The sequence below is a fragment of the Centropristis striata genome, chromosome 13, assembly GCF_030273125.1.
Source record: "Centropristis striata isolate RG_2023a ecotype Rhode Island chromosome 13, C.striata_1.0, whole genome shotgun sequence".
Lineage (NCBI taxonomy): Eukaryota > Metazoa > Chordata > Actinopteri > Perciformes > Serranidae > Centropristis > Centropristis striata.
The window spans coordinates 2549465-2570448 of NC_081529.1; the positions used below are offsets into that span (position 1 = coordinate 2549465).

The 20984-nt window shown below is 35.3% G+C and overlaps 1 protein-coding gene across 1 annotated transcript; it reads right to left on the bottom strand.

Moving 5' to 3' along the window:
• Window positions 1-1034: 1034 nt before the first annotated feature.
• On the bottom strand, window positions 1035-17856 carry eps8l1a (eps8 like 1a). Its single transcript, XM_059348594.1, has 14 exons — window positions 17466-17856; window positions 14603-14720; window positions 14451-14512; window positions 13545-13677; window positions 10942-11030; window positions 9843-9917; window positions 9624-9772; window positions 8618-8827; window positions 6115-6223; window positions 5875-6015; window positions 4866-5004; window positions 3590-3752; window positions 2016-2148; window positions 1035-1412 (listed from the first exon to the last, which is right to left on the bottom strand). Exons 2-14 carry the CDS (start codon window positions 14718-14720, stop codon window positions 1326-1328), a joined length of 1608 nt encoding a protein of 535 aa, XP_059204577.1. The 5' UTR covers window positions 17466-17856; the 3' UTR covers window positions 1035-1325.
• Between the last annotated feature and the right edge of the window lie 3128 nt (window positions 17857-20984).

The following is a 20984-nucleotide window of genomic DNA, read 5'->3' on the forward strand; positions in this document are numbered from 1 at the left end:
GTCTCCATAGAAAATCATAGAAGGAGTCAGGACTGAAACAGTGTTTATCACGTATCAGTGTGTGCATTTGATATAAACAGCATCCGGTCACACACTGATATAGAAGCAATTAAAAATTAATCAAACATCTGACTGTTCTGTAGAGTCGTAAACATTTTTAACCCATTGAGGCCTAAAACTGCATGTAAAACCTCTGGGCGATTTTAAAATAAGCCCCTAAAACCTGAAGTTTTTCTGGAAAAAAATTTTCTGTCAACGCTTCTACTAAATAATAGATTTTTCAGCCTCTGTAGCAGATAGAAATGAAATTCAAAAAGTATTTGAGAGCTTATACAAATATTACAAAACGACGTATCTGCTTTCCAGGCTTCAATGGGTTAACAGAGCAGTTTCAGTCTATTGTTATCAAATCAAACTAATCATCAGTATGTGATCACATTTATTGCATCTTTATATTAAACAAAGGCTGACATAAATATTAAAATTGAAAATAAAGAATATCATTTTACTAAATGGTAAGAATAACTTCAGTAAAAGTGAGAAGTTTAACACCCCTCTGTCTTAAAAACATTTAAAAATCCAAGATAGTCCCAATGTCACAGTATTAGTAGGTGGGCTTTACTTGGTACACAGCTTGCTTTTGTTTTTGAATCTATAGCACAAAACAGTTTGATGAGAATATTTGATTAACCCTTTGATGCACAACATACGGACAACACTTCTAATGCACAACATGGGTCAAAAATGACTCATTCATCCAAATTTGATTTAAAATTAAATGACCTAATACTATAATAATAGTAATTTGTTTCAAATAGTTACTTTCCACACTCATATATTTAATATATTTAACATGTTTGTGTATCATGTTGTCACACATACAGTGTATCTGGAGGTTTTCACAGTGCTTCACTTTTTCCACATTTTTTTTTAATGTTTCAGCCTTATTCCAAAATTGATTAAATTCATTTTTCCTTAAAGATATACACACACAATACCCCCCATAATGAAATCTTTTGACCCATGTTGTGCATTAGAAGCGTAGTGATACAAAAAGGGTTTTTATTCAAAAAGTAAGAAATGAAAAACAAAAAATTAGGATGTAGGATGATCAAAAACAAGTTGATTGAGGAAAACCTGGAATACTGAATGATGAAATTAATTTATTGCAAAAATATAGAAAATTAAAACCTCAGTCGGGTCACTTTAGACCCATGTTGTGCATCAAAGGGTTAAGAGATTAAAATCCATCACTCTGTGCATCCAGTTGTGTATGAGATACTCCAGTCATCAACATCTGTATCGGAGGATGTTTTAGAGCTCCGTCACACTGCTTGGCTCTCTGACTCCAGGTCGATCTTCAGCTTCTGCCTCTCCATCGCTTTTTCTAGTTCTGTTGCTTTGCGCACATCCTGAAGAGAAAAAAACAAAATAAAATGCGGCTTAACAGAGACATATCAAGGACACTTTTGATTTTTTGGCAAGCTTCTCAATTGTATTAGTTCATTAATTCAAAACTGGTATTTTAAATAAAAGTGCATTTTGACGCATGCACTTTTATTTTAGTTTTACTTGGTCACATTTTAAACCAAAGTTTGAGCATTGAAGAGCAAATTAAAAAGCATGGAGAAATAGAGTCCACTATAATATTCATTATACATATATACCATTTATATATTTATTTTCATGGGAGCATTATCCATCCATTGTCCCTGCATTTTCTGTCCAGCACCTAATATTTATCATCTGGTTTTGTGTGCTTTTGTAAACGTTTTTGCACATCTGTAGAATCTGTAGAATATGCCTTACGTGATTTGTAAACTGAAAGTTAAATTATCTTTAGTTAATGTAGGTAAGTCATTCATTAACAGTTTGTTAAAATGAAGTAAGTCTGTGCATAAGTCAAGGCTGAGCAAACATTTGGCTGAGTCAGAACACACGCACGCACACACACACACACACACACACACACACACACACGCACACACGCACACACAGAAAAACAATGTTCAAACCTCAAGAACGGCCTTCTGCACCATAATTTGGCTGTAGACTCTTGCACCTTCCTCTGGTGACACAGCACGGAGCTCCTCTTTATTAAGGGAAAAAAGCTGCGCTCCATTTAAAACGCCCAGACTCTGAACTGTCCTAAGAGAGGAGAAAGGAGCAACAAAATCAGTGCTGGTGTCTGTTCATCTTCAAAAAGCTTTCTTTGTCAGAAGTTCACCTATAACCTGGCTGTAAGTATCTTTGTCCGATAGAAGAATCCACTTGTTTCAATGGGTTTATTAATTCTTAATTTACTGGTTGTAACAGTGCTCCTAAGTGTCCTTGAATGTCCTCGTTACTGACTGTTAATGTGCATTTGCAGGGAGGACATTTTGACATTTGAGGGCGCTATTGTGCATTAAACAAAACCAGGGAGCTGTGCACAGTAAGCTGCATGTACTGCATGTATCATAGAACAAATTCCGCAGGTGACTTTGTTTTCATTTTCTTCATTGTTCTTTAAGTCACACAGCAAGTGCCCATTAAGCACCGCCATGCCTCGTCCACTGGACCGATAAAATCCACTTCTTGTTTTACTTGTACAGTCGAGCCCATGATGACCCTGGATCCTTTGAATTTAGTAGAATTCTATTCATTAAATTAGTATTAGTTCAGCATAATGTACACTGTAAAAAAATAATCGGTTTAATTTACAGTAAAATACCGGCAGCTGTGGTTGCCAGAAGTTCACCGTAAAAAAATACACTTAGTGGGTTTTCTACACTAAATTTAAATGTAAATATCAGCAAAAAACTGTAATTTAGACTGAATATTCCTGTTATTTTTTAGGGTAATTGTGTCATTCATTCACACATCATGGCATTTCTCCATTAACTTTATATGAAAATGTTATATTTTTACAGCAAAACTGCGTGTTTCCTACAGTTTATGACGGTAAAAGTAAGTTTTGTGCTATTCTTTGATTTATGGCAGGGGTCTCAAACTCAAATTACTAAAAAAAAGACACAAAATTATTAAAAAAGTTAACACAATTATTTTAAAAAGACACAAAATTACCAAAAACAGACACATAATTACCGAAACAGACACATAATTACCAAAAAAAGACACATAATTACCAAAAAAAGACACAAAATTATTTAAAAAAGACACAAAATTATTAAAAAAGGAAACACAATTATTTTAAAAAGACACAAAATTACCAAAAAAAGTAATTAAAGGGACCTTCCATACACAACACGGTAAAGTGACATTGATATAAAACTCACATCAAAGAGTTTGAGACCCATGATTTACGGTAATTAAAAGTATCTACAATGGTGATATACAATTTTTAATTTTACGCCCTACTTCTGATGTTATTTGACAGTGTTTTACTGTAATTTCGACAAACATTTTTTACAGTGTAGATCATAATATCATTTGTGATAGAAATGCATAGATTGATTCATACAGGCACACATCTGGTGTTGGATATGGTGGATCTTGAGAACAACATGAACTGATTCTCTAAACTTATCCTAGTTCTGATTTAGATTTTTGTCTGAGCTGGCATTTCCTCCAGCAGAGGAACACTCACGGCTGGCTGAAGCCCTTGGCGGTGAGCCAGGCCTCCACCTCCTCATGCTGGGAGTGGTAGTTCAGGGGAGTGGTGGTGTCGGCTGTCCGGGGGATCACCAGAGGACGCACGGGGTCTCTTTTCACAGCTAGCCGCTGAAGAAGCTCGTCATTCATTATCAGGACTGCAAAAACAATACACACAGAACTTAATTTGCAGTCAATGTGTCACATTTCTCAATGTCAAGGTTAGTGCTCAGCCTCCATGGTTGTTTTCTTTGGTTAATGTCAGTGTTTATCACCCATATACTTACCATAGGTAGACTATGAGACATTGTGTTTTCTCTGTTGTTGACATGAATGACTAAGCCCTTTGACTATGCAGCAGGAAATGTAAAGTTATTAACATCAGCTTCACACAGAGGCTCTGGCTAAGGGGCCTCCTGAGCCCTGGGGCCCCTGGGTCTGGTAATCCACCCATGGTACTTCCTATCAACCTTATTCCAGTGTTTTTTGTAGGACTTAGAGGTTTAAACATCTGACTGCACTTGCCTTCAAGTGCACCAACAAAACAGAATCAGAAAACACAACGACAAATCAAAAAACACAACAACAAATCATCGTCACTGATCGGACTGGTGGTCCGTAGTCACCAGTCCGATCAGTGATGACTCATGTCGCCCAAGGGTACCTAGCTTTTGCGGTTTGGTTAATGTCGTTGTTGTTTCTGATTTGTCGTTGTGTTTTCTGATTTGTCGTTTTGTCTTCTGATGTGTCGTTTTTTCTGATGTGTCGTTGTGTTTTCTGATGTGTCGTGTTTTCTGATGTGTCGTTGTGTTTTCTGATGTGTCGTTGTGTTTTCTGATGTGTCGTGTTTTCTGATGTGTCGTTGTGTTTTCTGATGTGTCGTTGTGTTTTCTGATGTGTCGTGTTTTCTGATGTGTCGTTGTGTTTTCTGATGTGTCGTTGTGTTTTCTGATTTGTCGTTGTGTTTTCTGATTTGTTGTGTTTTCTGATTTGTCGTTGTGTTTTTTGATTTGTTGTGTTTTCTGATTTGTCGTTGTGTTTTTTGATTTGCTGTTGTGTTTTCTGATTTGCTGTTGTGTTTTCTGATTTGTTGTGTTTTCTGATTTGTTGTGTTTTTTGATTTGTTGTTGTGTTTTCTGATTTGTTGTGTTTTCTGATTTGTTGTGTTTTCTGATTTGTCATTATGTTTTCTGATTTGTTGTTGTGTTTTCTGATTTGCCGTTGTGATTTGCACTTCAGGGCCACCGTACTGGCCCGTTAGAAAATGTTACCTCGGTCACTGTCTTCTCCCTGCATTGCCGTGGATGGAAAAACCATGCTCTGTGGTCTCATAGGGCTTGTTGGACTGGTCGCATCTGGGCTTGGTGGAGCATACGAGAAGTACCTTGGCCGAGGGGTAAGGGCTGTCTTCTGTTGTGGAAAAGCAGGAATTAATAAAAAATGGTGAGAAGACATAATAGTCTAGACGGAATTGTCCAAAAAGTGAAAGTGAGGAGCATTTTTGGGTACAAGTCGGGAACTGGCCTACTTTACTTATTTCAAGGGTGCTGAATTTAAAAAAAAAATGGTTCCCAAGCGAAATTTTTAGTTTTTGACCTTCTCATTTGCATATCAAAATGGCGGCCGTTGGTCGTTGGACCATTTTCCCCAAGTTTTTTGTAAGTAGGCAATCAAAGATGAGGAAATTAAGTTTCTATAAGGATCTATAGTCTAGAGTCAAAGCAAGGATATAGTGGAGGCTCAGTGTCTTTTTTATGTATATATATATATATATATATATATATATATATATATGCAAAATACCAACTTTAAGGTGAAATTAAGCATTATTTGTGTCATTTTTTTTAAGGCCGACATAAATATTCAATCAATATCACTTCCAGTTGGTATTTTGCAAATATATATATATACATAAAAAAGACAATGAGTCTCCACTATATCCTTGCTCTGACCCTAGACTATAGATCCAGAAACTTAATTTCCTCATCTTTGATTGCCTACTTACAAAAAAACTAAGGGGAAATGGTCCAACGACTTGCATGACGTGCAAGATGGGCAGTTTGGTGGCCATTTGATATACAAATTAGAAGGTCAAAAACTCAAAATTTCGCTTGGGAACCATTTTTTTTGGACTCAGCACCCTTGAGATATGTAAGGTAGGCCGGTTCCTGACTTGTACCCATAAATACTCCTCACTTCTTATAGAAGGCCTTTATTCTGAAATCCGTCTAGACTATAAGAGAAAATGCCACAGTAAAATGTATAAGTGTGTACTTATACCTTTGACTCCCTGCGGACCACAGGGCTGTCTCTCCCAGTGTTATTCAGAGCAGACAGAGGCTCCAGGATATTGAAGGGGACAAATCCGATCTGGTCAAAGCGATTCCGACACTTCCACCATCGCTTTGTTGACTCAATGACCTTAAGAAACATCAGTCGAGTTAAAGGATGCATCCCAAGAATACACTTACTTTTACAGGTGGGTCACCAACTTCTACTTCTGATTATAGATATATGTACCTCTAGTGTTTCTCCTTGGAGCACAGAGAGTTCACTGCTGTTTCTAGCCACAAAGTCATAACTGCAGCAGAAGATTCTCTCACCCTCTGGTGGCAGTCCATTTCCTTCTCTAGAAATAGAAATAAAAAGGCATACAACATGAAAAAAAGGATTGAACCAATGTAAAGGTATATTATGCAGGAATTTCCTTTAAAAAATGAGTACACACAGCCCAGAAACCAGAAAAAAATCATATTAATGTGCATTTCAGCATTACAGTCCATACAGATGGGTTAAACAGACACCAGGCTTCACCAAGACACCATGTGTCTCATGTGAAACCAAAAGTTATTCTATTTGACGCTCTATGGCAGTAGTTCTTAACCTTTTTGAGTCGCGACCCCCAATTTAATATGCATGTTGTCCGCAACCCCCTGCTCACTGAACAGAATCTCACACGCACAGTTCAGATCACCCAAAAATGAAACAAAATGACCAAAAGAGGCACAAAATGACCAAAAAAAGACACAAAATGACCAAAAAGACACAAAATGACCAAAGAAGACACAAAATGACCAAAAAAAGACACAAAATGACCAAAAAAAGACACAAAATGACAAAAAAGATACAAAATGACCAAAAAAAGACACAAAATGACAAAAAAAGACACAAAATGACAAAAAAGACACAAAATGACCAAAAAAGACACAAAATGACCAAAAAAAGACACAAAATGACCAAAAAAGATACAAAATGACAAAAAAAGACACAAAATGACCAAAAAACCAACAAAATGACCAAAAAAAGACACAAAATGACCAAAAAAGATACAAAATGACCAAAAAAGACACAAAATGACAAAAAATGACCAAAAAAAAGACACAAAATGACCAAATAAAAGACACAAAATGACCAAAAAAAGATACAAAATGACCAAAAAAAGACACAAAATGACCAAAACAAGACACAAAAGGACCAAAAAAAGACACAAAATGACCAAAACAAGACACAAAAGGATCAAAAAAAGACATTAAATGACCAAAAAGACTAAAACACATGAACATTTTAACACAGTGGAGACAGAGCTGACTTCCAAAATGATTTGGCGACGCCCAGAAATCATCTCGCGACCCCAATTGGGGTCCCGACCCCAAGGTTGAGAATAGCTGCTCTATGGTACCTACGGAACTACTCCAACAGTTTATTCCATTTATTTATTCAAAATCTTTACTGAAACTGTGTCCAGTAGTTACATACAGAAGTTTTTCTCCCTACGTAGTTTTTGTTTGAATTCGCAACTTGCAACTCTCAACTCGCTTTTGTGTTTCACCCTTTGGGCACAATGCTCTAAAAAATAGCAGACGCCGATAACAAAACAAAAAAAACAACCTAGTACAATGACGCAAAGCATCAAGTAGACAAAGCTCATTCCATACAAGATTGAATCTGAGGTTTGCTTTCACTTTACTGAAGCTGTGGAGGAGGGGCTGAGTTTGTATGTTGTGCTTCCAGTAAGTGTAAATTCCTTCATAGTATCTCTTTGACACAGTGGCATCAGGAGTCAGAAATCTTCATCTCTAATGTGGGACATTTACCTGAATTATTCTCAGACTTTGTAACCTCCAGACTGATTTTTATTAGGCATGTGCTGTTAATTGCAGCCATTAGGAATTTATTTGTCTGGCATTGTCCTTCCTGCTATAAAACATAATTAAGCCTTGTCCTGTAACGCCTGTTTGAAAGCCTACAGACCAAGGTTATTATAGTTAACGAAAACTAACAAAATAACGAAAACTAAAATTGAAAAAACATTTTCGTTAACTGAAATAAAAATAAAAACAAGAGTTTTTAAAAAAAAACGATAACTAACTGAAACTGTATTGTGTGGTTACAAAACTAACTAAAACTAACTAAAATTATAGTGAAAATGTCCTTAGTTTTCGTCTTTGTCAACTTTTTTCATACATAATTCAGTGTTTTGATTGATTGATTGATTGATTGATTGATTGATTGATTGATTGATTGATTGATTTTATTTGACCATTCTTGATATAAAAAATATGAAACAGCAACCTGTGTCATACGTAATATAAATAAATAAAAAATAGCCAGGGATGACACAATAAAGCCCTAAGGCTTATTTCCATTGTGGTCCCTATAAGGCATATTTCAACATGCAGGAACACATGGTGAATATGTTTACTGAGACTGGGATGTCTACACTTCAACCAAAATACAAAACACCCAGAACTGTAAGAGTTAATAACCTTATTGAGGCTAAGATGGATAAACCAAAGGAAATGAAGGCACATACCCATTACAAAAAAACTAAAACTAACACTAAAACTAATAAAAAATAAACTAAAAATAAGCATTTTCTAAAAATAAAAACTAAACTAAAACTAGCAAACTCACTCTAAAAACTAACTAAAACTAACTGAATTTGAAAACAAAAATTCACAACGAAATTAAAACTAAAACTAATGAAAAATCCAAAACTATTATAACCTTGCTACAGACTAACCCGTCATCAGTGTCTTCCCCAGGGCCCGTGGCTGTCCGTCGTGCTTGGTCCTGTAGAGTTTGCACCTCCCTGCTTTCCCTGACAGCATCTTCTTTGTGCTGCGACTCGATGGGATCTTCAAAAAGCTGGCCGGTCGAGTCATAAGCCTGAGGCTGCCACCCATCCAGAAAGACTGGTGAGTACGGAGGAACAGACACACTGAGGTGCGAACTGGTAAAAAAAGAGCAAGAGGATCTTGTTAGAGCAGGGATTCCCAAAGTGTGGTGCACGCACCCCTGGGGGTGCGCGAGCTGCCGCTAGGGGGTACACAAGATGAAAAATGTAATGGCAGTCTGATAATAACACAATTACATTTTTTCCCCCCACACAATAAAGAAGTGTAAATAAACATTTCCTTTGTAAAATGTAAAATCAAAAACTGTAATATTAATTAATAAATAAATGCAGGCTATTCAAAATGCACTTCATCTTCAAATGAAGCGTGGAAGAAGTTATCTTCTTCCATTTTTCCAACCTGTGTTATGATTGATGATTATGATGATGATACTATTATGACGGGTTGTTTAGCGCCACGCTCATTTAAACTTGCTGCAATTTTTGTTCAACGCAGCTCAAAATATTATAACATTTTCCCAACTTATGTGCTTTCTGCCTCTGATCCTGAGCCTGTCATCATCCTCTTTGCTCTTAAAAGTGTAAGCTTGTGCATAACTTTGTTGCATTATATTGAAACTGTGTTCAGGTTAATTCAAATGCAAACCACATTGTTGTGATTGTTTTATTATATGTGTTCTCATTTAAGCATGATTAAACATGCCGCCTTTAATATGGCTATAAAAAAGCTTATTGCATTTTGTTTTTTTTGAAGATGTGGGGGATTGGGGTGTGTCAACACGGTTGGGACATAGAAGGGGGTGCACGGCTAAAAACCTTTGGGAACCGCTGTGTTAGAGCAACACACTCAAACTAAGATTAAACAAACACACATATTCATAAGCACACAGACCAGGGTGAAGTCCAGTTGGGCCCTAGTGAAGTCCACAGCTCCTTTTCCTCTGCAGTCAGATTCTCCTGCAGCAGTGAAACAGCACCGCTGGTCAGAGCAGGACTGACTACTGACGCTGCTAACTCTGGTCCTCCGGTGGTTCTCACCATCTGTGAAACAGGGTTTCTACAGTCAGTATCACAGAAGGAAACCAGTGAGTGAATCATTAGAAAGACTCACCAGTCTTAGTGGCACAAAGATGGGATGCAGCAGCTCTTGTGCATTAGGCTGCGTGATGGAGGACTTGAGACGGTCCTGAATAAACACAGTGAATTTGGATTTACATTTTTAGTATATCAAAATGAACTTATGCATTTATATACACTGTAAAAAATAATCTGTTCAATTTACGGTAAAATACCGGCAGCTGTGGTTGCCACACTGCAAAAAAAGAAATGTTGGGTGAACTCAAAATTTCAAGGCAACAAACTTCGATAAAATTTTAAGTTGGACAATTAAACTAAATATTTGAAGTTTTGTTTTGCTCAACTCTGAATTTCTCTGGCACGATTGTAACGCCGCTATGAAATTTCAGCTAATGTTGTGACCACAATTTTGAGTTAGCATTGATACGCTAATGGCTACTCTTGTAGCTGTAACAAGCAGCGCCGCTAGCATCAGTTAGCCGCTAGCATCAGTTAGCCGCTAGCATCAGTTAGCCGCTAGCTTTCGCTAATGACCGAATTTCACAACAAAGAAATAAGAGTTATCAGAACTATTGTCCCTTGTTGTGAACCCCAACTTAAAGATATAAGTAACAACAACTCACCAACTTGTTTTTGAGCAGACAACTGGCTTCCTTTGTTGTGCTAACTTACATTATTGCCCTAAATGTCAATAATTTATATTTCCAAGTTTTACCAACTTAAATCACTGTTTTAGGCCAAAAAATACAAGTTGGCTTTTTTGCAGTGCAGAATTACACCGTAAAAATTACATTGAGTGGGTTTTCTACTGTAAATTTAAATGTAAATATCAGCAAAAACTGTAATTTAGACTGAGTAGTCCCTTAATTTAAAGGTAATTGTGTCCTTGAGACAATATGGTATTTCTCCATTCATTTTACATGATTTTTTAAAAATATTTTTACAGTAAAACTGTGTGTTTTTCAAAAGTTTTGTTCTATTCTGTGATTTACAGTAATTAAAAGTGTCTATTATGGTGATATGCAATTTTTTATTTTAGGCCGTATTTCTCATGCAATTTGACAGCTTTTTACTGTAATTTCTACAAACACTTTTTACAGTGTAGTTAGTCGATATGACTAGTCTTATCTCACCAGCAGACAGAGGGAGTACTTGACTTTCTGAAAGATTTCCACAAATTCTTCCTCTGATGGAGGGCAAGCTTTCAGGGTCAGCAAGTCATCTGCACACAGAACATACATAACATTACAGTTTTAATACATGCATTAAGTGTCATTTAAGTCTTTTCCCCCTATTTTTAAGTGAACAATTTGCAAGCTGCTAAATCCATTTTTTAACTGAATAAAAGCATAATGTAAAATTGGATTAACAGAAAAGAATAACACAAAACACTAAAGTGAAATCAAGTCTTCAAGTAAAGGTGTGGAATGCTTGTTCTAGCTTGTTTCAACAAGTACTCCTACAAAACAAAGTTGGTGACTAATAATAATCTTTTATTTCATTTTAATACACTTTAGTCTTATCTAGGGTCACACCTATTGAGCATACACTGGCCAGAAACCTGGGAAACACCCTGAAGACAGACTCAAACACTCCATCTCCCATTCAGTGGCAGTTCTTCACAAATCAAATGTCAAATTAATAATAAAATGATGAATTTATAACAATGAACAATGGAACAATTCTAACCTTTTTTTGTTCAAGCAATATCTCATTGTACACAAAAGGAACCCAGAATGTGTACATTGTATAATAGTTTAACTGTCTGGAGTCTTATTGGGCTATTTTGTCCATTTTTTAATCATTTTCATGTCTTTACGTGTCTTTGTAAGTCATTTTGTGTCTTTTTTGGTCATTTGTGTCTTTTTTGTGTCTTTTTTTTTAGTAATTTTGTGTCTGGTGTTGTGTCTTTTTTTATTAATTTTGTGTCTTTTTTTGTTATTTTGTGTCTTTTTTGTCATTGGTGTCATTTATGTGTCTTTTTTGTGTCTGTTTTAGTTATTTTGTGTCTTTTTATGGTCATTTTTGTCATTTTTATGTCTTCTGTGGGTTTCTTTTTTGGTTATTCTGTCTTCTCATTTTGTGTCTTTTTTGGTCATTTTGTGTCTTTTTCAAGACATTCAAAGATTTTTTGAATCCTTTTCATGTCTTTACGTGTCTTTGTAAGTCATTTTGTGTCTTTTTTGGTCATTTGTGTCTTTTTTGTGTCTTTTTTTTAGTATTTTTGTGTCTGTTGTTGTGTCTTTTTTTTAGTAATTTTGTGTCTTTTTTTGTTATTTTGTGTCTTTTTTGTCATTGGTGTCATTTATGTGTCTTTTTTGTGTCTGTTTTAGTTATTTTGAGTCTTTTTTTGGTCAATTTGTGTCTTTTTTTTGTCATTTTTATGTCTTCTGTGGGGTTTTTTTTTGGTTATTCTGTCTTCTCATTTTGTGTCTTTTTTGGTCATTTGTGTCTTTTTTGTGTCTTTTTTTAGTAATTTTGTGTCTGTTGTTGTGTCTTTTTTATTAATTTTGTGTCTTCTTTGTCATTGGTGTCATTTATGTGTCTTTTTTTGTGTCTGTTTTAGTCATTTTGTGTCTTTTTTTTTGTCATTTTTATGTCTTCTGTGGGTTGTTTTTTTTTGTTATTCTGTATTCTCATTTTGTGTCTTTTTTGGTAATTTTGTGTCTTTTTCAAGACATTCAAAGATTTTGAATACCTAAATATCATCTTTGCCATTTTTCATGTGCTAATGTGCCCCTCTGATTAAACACTGGCCCCTCCTTGGGCCCCACAGTAAAACTGGTCTAGAACCGCCACTGCTCCCATTCATACATCGTTGTCAACCCAATAGAATAAACTGATTAAGCTTATTTGAAATTAGTTCAAATTAAAAGACAACAAGATTGACCTCACCCAAGCTTCAGTCACTTCTTTGTCCTGTGTCTTGTCCATGCTGGCTGTAGGTAAAACATTTCACAACTATCTGAAGGACGTGATGGCGCCCTGAGTGCCAATATTCAGCCTGTAATTCCTTTACGTCCTGCCTCAACTCTTCTTCTGCAGCCTTACCAGAAGCTACACTGTAAAAAATAATCTGTTTAATTTACGGAAAATTACCGGCAGCTGTGGTTACCAGAACTTCCCCGTAAAAAATACAGTGAGTGGATTTTCTATTCTAAATTTAAATGTAAATATCAGCAAAACTGTCATTAAGACTGAATAATCCTGTTATTTTTAGGGTAATTGTGTCATTCATTCCCACATCATGGTATTTCTCCATAAATTTTGCATGAAAATGTTATATTTTTACAGCGAAACTGTGTGTTTCTTCAAGTTTATGACAGAAAAAAGTAAAAGTTTTGTGCTATTCCTTGATTTACGGTAATTAAAAGTGTCTAATATGGTGATATACAATTTTTAATTTTACGCCCTATTTCTGATGTATTTGACAGAATTTTACTGTTATTTCTACAAACATTTTTTACAGTGTAGGCCTCACCAACATCCTGCTACGCACCTCCAACGTTTCAATCAGTCCTTCTCTGCCACCAGCTGATCTACAGTTATTAAAACTTTCACACCTACATTAAACACATCATCAGACTACTGCACAAAGTGTTATTTGGGTCTATTTCTAAAGACTCTGTCAGATTGGATTGTCTGCTTGCAAACAGTTTCTGTCAGAGTATTTATATATCTGACTAGTTAAATATGATTGCAGTGGTTTGTTGATAGATAGAAGATAAACTCTTACCATCTTGCTTGTCCTTTTTCTTGCTCTTTCTGCTTCTCTTCTTCCTCTGCTTGAGAACACTCTGGGCCTCAGCCGCCTGCTGCAGGCGGGACATGAATCGCTCCACGTCGTCAAAGCAGTGGTTCATAATATCCTATGGAAAAATACTGCATATTTTAGTCTTAGACTGACTAAGAGAGGGTGTTTTAATGATTTAACAGATCATATTACTGATAAATAATAGTTATTGAGCTAAGCAACATGTAAAAGAGGTGAAACTAAAAAGAGCGATGACATATTTTTATGCATTCCACATACAACACAGCACAAAAAAAGTCTACAGTCCAGGCACATTTGTTAAACCTGGTCTCACAGGAATCCGTGAAATAGCCACGGATTCGCTTAACTCAAAATCCGTGGAATAGCCACGGAATCACTCAAATTTCTGTGACACTGACACGGATTTTGCTACAATGCAAGTTAATGCCAGTCATATCCCGTGGTTATTGGTTTGTTCCAAGTCACGTGACTTTCAAGGTCCCAGCAGCCAGAATAAAAAACATGGCGGACAATTCTCTCATTTTTTGTGAAAAAATCAATATTTTGACTTAGTTTCTGCATAAAAATGGATTTTGATCACATTTCTAGCGAGAAATATATGTTTTATTTTCTAAACATTCACTCAGTGAATGTACATAATCACTTTGTATGTTGGAATAGCCACGGGATATGACTGTCATTAACTTGCATTGTAGCGAAATCCGTGTCAGTTTCACGGAAATTTGAGTGATTCCGTGGCTATTCCACGGATTTTGAGTTAAGCGAATCCGTGGCTATTTCACAGATTCCTGTGAGACCAGGTTGTCTTTAACAATACATGTCAACATTTTAAGAAGAAATATCAAATTGATCTCTTCAGGTACATACCAGTTCTCTCTCTGCATTCAGAAGGGATGTATTATTATTGGACTCAGCTCTGGCACCGTTCTCTGAGCAGAGGAAGCACAAAGCCATTAAACCAAATTGAACATATAAAAACCTGATATGTATATCTATACACACTAGGCAGATGAGTATACCTTTGCCATAATCTGCGTAGATGGGCAGGCCACCAGGATGAGGCTGCTCTCCTGGCATTATCATGACTCGGACCCCTGAGTGCTTTCGAGGGGCCACCGGAGGCGGCGCTGCAGACATCTGGTGTGTGTAGATACAGACAGAGTAAAATCAGACATATATTAGGGCTTTATTTGCTTTATTTGTCAATCAGCACAAGGCAAAGGGCAGTTTAAATGTATCTACTGTAAAAAAAACTGTTGTTTTTACTGTAAAAAAACCGGCAGCTGTGGTTGCCAGAACTTTACCGTAATAAATACGGTGCAACTTTTTCTAATATTACGGTAAAATGATATTAGCACTGTTGATTTCACATTTAAGATTGCCATTTTATTCCATATTTTACCATAAAAAATGAAAAGTTTTTCCATCAAAAGAAACCCTGTTTGTCATATGGCAGATATGATTGACAAGAAAATATTTTATAAATGCTGCATAGATTAAACATTTTACCATTAAATATTACAGTATATTTTTGTTAGAGATATGGTGTTTAGTACATTTAACAGTGAGAAAATGTATTTTTACAAAAAATAAATGCTAAAAATTACAGTGATGGCTTGTAAATATGTTAGTATATTTTTTATATTCACTGTGCCAGTGTATTTTACAGTGAAGTAATGTATTTTTCCCCAAAAAAGTAAAAAATAATGTTTTGGCTGATATATACATTTAGGGTGTTTCATTGTTACTGAAACTGAATTAACCCATTTATCAATTTACGGTCTTTTACTGTCATGGTTTAACAGTTTTTCACCGTAAAATCAACAGACATTTTTAACAGTGTAGTATCAACAGGGATCAAACCACCGACACTCCAATCAGTGGACAACCACTCTACCAACTGAGCCACAGCCGCCCCAACCATCAACTACCAGTCCACTCTTACTACTTGGTCCTAATGGGACCTAAACCCCAACCCTCCAAATCCAAAGCCAAGCTCCCACACTGCAAAAAAAGCCAACTTGTATTTTTTTTGCCTAAAACAGTGATTTAAGTTGGTAAAACTTGGAAATATAAATTATTGACATTTAGGGCAATAATGTAAGTTAGCACAACAAAGGAAGCCAGTTGTCTGCTCAAAAACAAGTTGGTGAGTTGTTGTTACTTATATCTTTAAGTTGGGGTTCACAACAAGGGACAATAGTTCTGATAACTCTTATTTCTTTGTTGTGAAATGCGGGAAAGCGGTGAAATTCGGTCATTAGCGAAAGCTAGCGGCTAACTGATGCTAGCGGCACTGCTTGTTACAGCTACAAGAGTAGCCATTAGCGTATCAATGCTAACTCAAAATTGTGGTCGCAACATTAGCTGACATTTCATAGCAGCGTTGCAGAAGTTAGCAGAAGTAAGGATTCAAAGTGATTACAATGTAAAATCATAAGTTCAAAAATCTGAATTCAGAGTTGAGCAAACTCAAAAACAAAACTTAAAATATTTAGTTTAATTGTCCAACTTAAAATGTTATCGAAGTTTGTTGCCTTGAAATTTTGAGTTCACCCAACTTTTCTTTTTTTGCAGTGCATAGACTTAACTACTGCTGGACCTTTTTTTCCTTTTAGGTAAATGTTAACCGCTGTTTTACCTTGTTGTGACATTTCCAACACCTCATATCATGTTCGCTGGGAAATGTGTTATCTGTCTTTACATCCTGTCATTATTACTTAATTTTAAACATAAATTGCTTAATTTAAATGACATATATAAATATATATACACTACCGGTCAAAAGTTTTAGAACACCCCAATTTTTCCATTTTTTTTTATTGAAATTCAAGCAGTTCAAGTCAAATGAACAGCTTGAAAGGGTACAAAGGTAAGTGGTGAACTGCCAGAGGTAAATAAAAAAAGGTAAGCTTAACCAAAACTGAAAAATAATGTACATTTCAGAATTATACAAGTATGCCTTTTTCAGGGAACAAGAAATGGGTTAACAACTTAACTCTATGGAGTCTTGGGCTATTTTGTCCATTTTTGAATTTTGTGTCTTTTTTTTTGTCATTTTGTGTCTTTTTTTGGTCCTTTAGTCCAACATAAAATGTGATTTTGAATCTTTTTTTTAATTTCAAAACACTATCATGCTCAATAAAGAATTTTAAATGTTGCGAATGTGCATTCATTTCAGAGTACACTGAGACATTAAACTGCATAATTTTCAATTAAATTCTGGAAAAATTGGTGTGTTCTAAAACTTTTGACCAGTAGTGTACTTTTTTAGCTGGACTAGTCTGGCGGAAGTCTTCTATAAAGCATGTATTCAATTAAAACAAGCTCATCTTGACTTCATTTAAAAATGATGAATTGGAGTTCAGTATTGTAACAATCCATTGACTGATTGTAAAAATCCTTGGCATTCACACTCATATATCAGAGTGCATGTAAGTGACAGATGCAGACGACAGGAAAAACCACTGTAACCAGCTGCATGGCATGCAGATGACACAACAGCCAAAACGTGATAAAGAAACTGCACCAGCTGCATAACAAAAGTTAATCACAAGTTTGTGCAAACATGTAGCTTTGATTTCTCTTTTTCTCATATTTCTCCTTTCCAACATAATGGTGAAGCAGTGCATGCACTTTTTTAAACAATTTCTTATAAGGTGCACATTGCAAAGACAAAAGCCTTCATGCAGTTACAAATTCTGACACAATCTAACGTATCAAGATGAAAAGAAGCTGCTTCAGAAGTCTTCTCTTAGCAACATAACACTGACACAAGCAGTATGTCATATGACAGGTGTACCTGCCTCCCAAAGACACACATTTACACACACATACTGTTTACACAAAGGTAACACATATAATCTAGATACATCACTGTACCTTTTGGTGTGGTTTGAGTGTTCAAATCCAAGCCACAGAGATCAATCCCCGTGCTGAGTTGTATGAGCACTGAGCTCTGCTGTTTACACGAGGACGTCCCACCTTCTTGAGATATGCACAAACGAGAAAAACGAGTCTGGCTTTCCTTTCGCAGTTAATCTGTGTTGCTTTCACTCTGCTGTGATTCTCTGATACACTCCCTCCCTCCCACCTTCTCCCCCATTCTTCTCTCTGCCTCTCCTTCCTTATGACGGGCATTTCTATCAACAAACGCCTGTGGCTGAGCCAAGGGGGCCGATTTGCAACAAATGCCATTCCAGAAATGTAACGCAGTCTTCCTCCACAAATTCAGTGACAATCAAGTTTCATTTGAGACTAGGCCAAGGCAGGGAAATTTAAGGGTAATTTAAAGTACAAATGAAAACAATTGATTGATTGATTGATTGATTGATTGTCTTTATTTCAAACATGCAAGCAATTAAAAAAAAAGTTTGTGTTAAAGTGTTCATGTGTTGATGTGTGCTTGGTCATTTAATGCCTTTTTTTGGTCATTTTGTGTGTTTTTTTAGTCATTTTGTGTTTTGTTTTTTTGGTCATTTTTTGGTCATTTTTTTGGTCATTTTTTGGTCATTTTGTGTCTTTTTTGATCACGTTGACGTCAATTTGTCTTTTTTTTTGGTCAATTTGTGTCTTTTGGGTCATGTTGTGTCTTTTTTTGGTCATTTTGTGTCTTTTTTGGTCATTTTGTGTCTTTTTTGGTCATTTTGTGTCTTTTTTTGATCATTTTGTGGTTAATTTGAGTGCTTTTTTGCTTAATTTTATGTAATTTTTTGGTAATTTTGTGTGTTTTTTTGGTCATTTTGTGTCTATTTTGGATCATTTTCTGGTCAATTTGTCTTTTCTGGTCAATTTGTGTCTTTTTGGGGTCATTTTTGGTCATTTTGTGGTTAATTTGAGTGCTTTTTTACTTAATTTTATGTACTTTTTTGGTCATTTTGTGTCTTTTTTTGACCATTTTGTGGTCAATTTGATTCTTTTTTTGGGGGGGGTAATTTTGTGTCTTTTCTGAGAAATCCCAAAGTAGCAAATTATTAAGATTAGATTAAGATTTTGATTAAAAGTAACACTAAAATATAAAAAAATATATATTAATGAACATACAGAGAGATGTTTTAATTGTTGTCTGCTTCATTATTTGTCCAAACTTCGTCATATCAGCTGAGTTTGTATTGATTGATTGATTGATTGTCTTTATTTCGAACATGCAAGCAATAAAAAAAACAAGTTTGAATATTAATAGATGAATAAATAAAAAACAAAACAAAAAAAGCAAAAAAATTGAAAAAAAACAGACACTTTCTGCAAGCTCGAAAGGGGGTAGGAAGAAGTAAAAAAACGTATCTAGTCCTACCCCTTAACTGGTCAGTATATACATGCATATGTGAATAATCAATATAGTCACATACAAATATTATAAATAATTTATATATGTACATATACTATAAACAATGTATATTACATTGTGAATACCTATACAATAAAAATTAAACGATGAAAATAAATTTAAATAAGATTTAAACACACATTTTCTCCCTGGCTTTTAATCAAGTTTAAGTGGACATCTTGCAAAAACAAAAATGTTATTTAAATTTTAAATGTATTTTATTATATTTTTATTTATTTTATTCTATTGTTGCACTGTGTTTATGTATTTTAGTATTTTAGTTTTTACCGTATTTCCTGCAACTGTGATATCTGTACAGCACTTTGGTCAACCCCGGTTGTTTTAAATGTGCTTTATAAATAAAGTTTGACTTGACTTGACTTGACAAGTCATTTTTTGGATATTCCTCAGGAGAAACTGTATTAGTTAAGTCAGCATTCCTTCCGTTTTACACAAACCACAAAGCTACCTACCAATCACATTCATAATAAAATCATTTCATATTAGAAATGGGGTGCACTAATAAAGCGCTTAAGGAATTTGTTTAACTCTGAAACATTTCATCAGCTTAGAATCCGTCAAATTAAATGTAATGAATGGAAAAGATGTATTGGAATGAAAATCTGAGTTTTAAGGGAACAACGTAATTGCATTAAACAAAATAAATATGTTTACTACAACAGACAGGAAGTCAAGTGTATTAAATGATATTTGAGAGGATTTGGAAACGGATGTTGGCAAAATATTAGATTCCTGGTTTCTGATGTGGAGAATTTCTTTCCAGAGCACTGTAATGCTGCTGGTGCTAATGTATTCTTCAGCAATCTGACAAACTGATGTTTAATGCATGAGCAAATGTGAAGTGAATAATAGAGTTAATTGTGGATGTGAGTATTGTTTCAGAAAAGGCCTCAGCCACACTTCAGTTTCCTCTCTGTTCAGTAATCACACTGAACTGTGTTTCTTTCCACTAAATATTTGAGTTAGACTGAGTTAGTCTGTCTTCAGCATATTTTTAACAACTTGCTGCATACAGTCATTAAGATTCTGCAGATAAGATGCTTCTGGATACAAGAAGCTGGTGCAGCTTCTGTTAAGGTAAACTGAGCTGGTGAACAGTGACACCAGCTGGTTGTTGTGGGTCAAAGCTCCTGCTGTCCCTGCTTCGTGCTGTCTTTTTGTTTCAAAAAGCCTCAAGTTTTGGCGCAGAATACTGCAGACATATCCCATTTACTATACTGACCCTATCATAAATATACTATAGGTAGAGCAGCTATTCTCAACCTTGGGTTCCAGACCCCAATTGGGGTCCCGAGATGATTTCTGGGGGTCGCCAAATCATTTTGGAAGTCAGCTCTGTCTATGTGTTGATGTGTGCTTGGTCATTTAATGCCTTTTTTTTGTGGTCATTTTGTGTGTTTTTTAGTCATTTTGTGTCTTTTTTTAGTCATTTTGTAGGGTTTTTTTGGTCATTTTATGGGGGTTTTTGGTCATTTTGTGTCTTTTTTGATCACTTTGACGTCAATTTGTCTTTTTTTTTTGGTCAATTTGTATCTTTTGGGTCATTTTGTGTCTTTTTTGGTCATTTTGTGTCTTTTTTGGTCATTTTGTGTCTTTTTTTGGTCATTTTGTGTCTTGTTTGGTCATTTTGTGTCTTTTTTGGATCATTTTGTGGTCAATTTGTCTTTTTTGGTCAATTTGTGTCTTTTTGGGGTCATTTTTGGTCATTTTGTGGTTAATTTGAGTGCTTTTTTGCTTAATTTTATGTAATTTTTTGGTCATTTTGTGTCTTTTTTTGACCATTTTGTGGTCAATTTGATTCTTTTTTTTTGTGTCTTTTCTGACAAATCCCAAAGTAGCAAGTTATTAAGATTAGATTAAGATTTCGATTAAAAGTAACACTAAAATATAAAAAAAATATATATTAATGAACGAATGATCTTTTAATTGTTGTCTGCTTCATTATTTGTCCAAAATTCGTCATATCAACTGAGTTTGTATGATCTGAACTGTGAGATTGTGTTCAGTGAGTGGGGGTCGCGACTCAAAAAGGTTGAGAACTACTGAGGTAGAGA

What these genes read in the sequence shown, in the direction of transcription:
- eps8l1a (XM_059348594.1), bottom strand. Translation starts at nt 14,720, where the DNA reads ATGTCTGCAGCGCCGCCTCCGGTGGCCCCTCGAAAGCACTCAGGGGTC. An exon ending in CTACGCAGATTATGGCAAAG is followed by an intron (nt 14,513 to 14,602) that starts GTATACTCATCT and finishes TCCTCTGCTCAG; the next exon opens with AGAACGGTGCCAGAGCTGAG. An exon ending in GGGGAAGACACTGATGACGG is followed by an intron (nt 6,224 to 8,617) that starts GTTAGTCTGTAG and finishes TTCTATTTCTAG; the next exon opens with AGAAGGAAATGGACTGCCAC.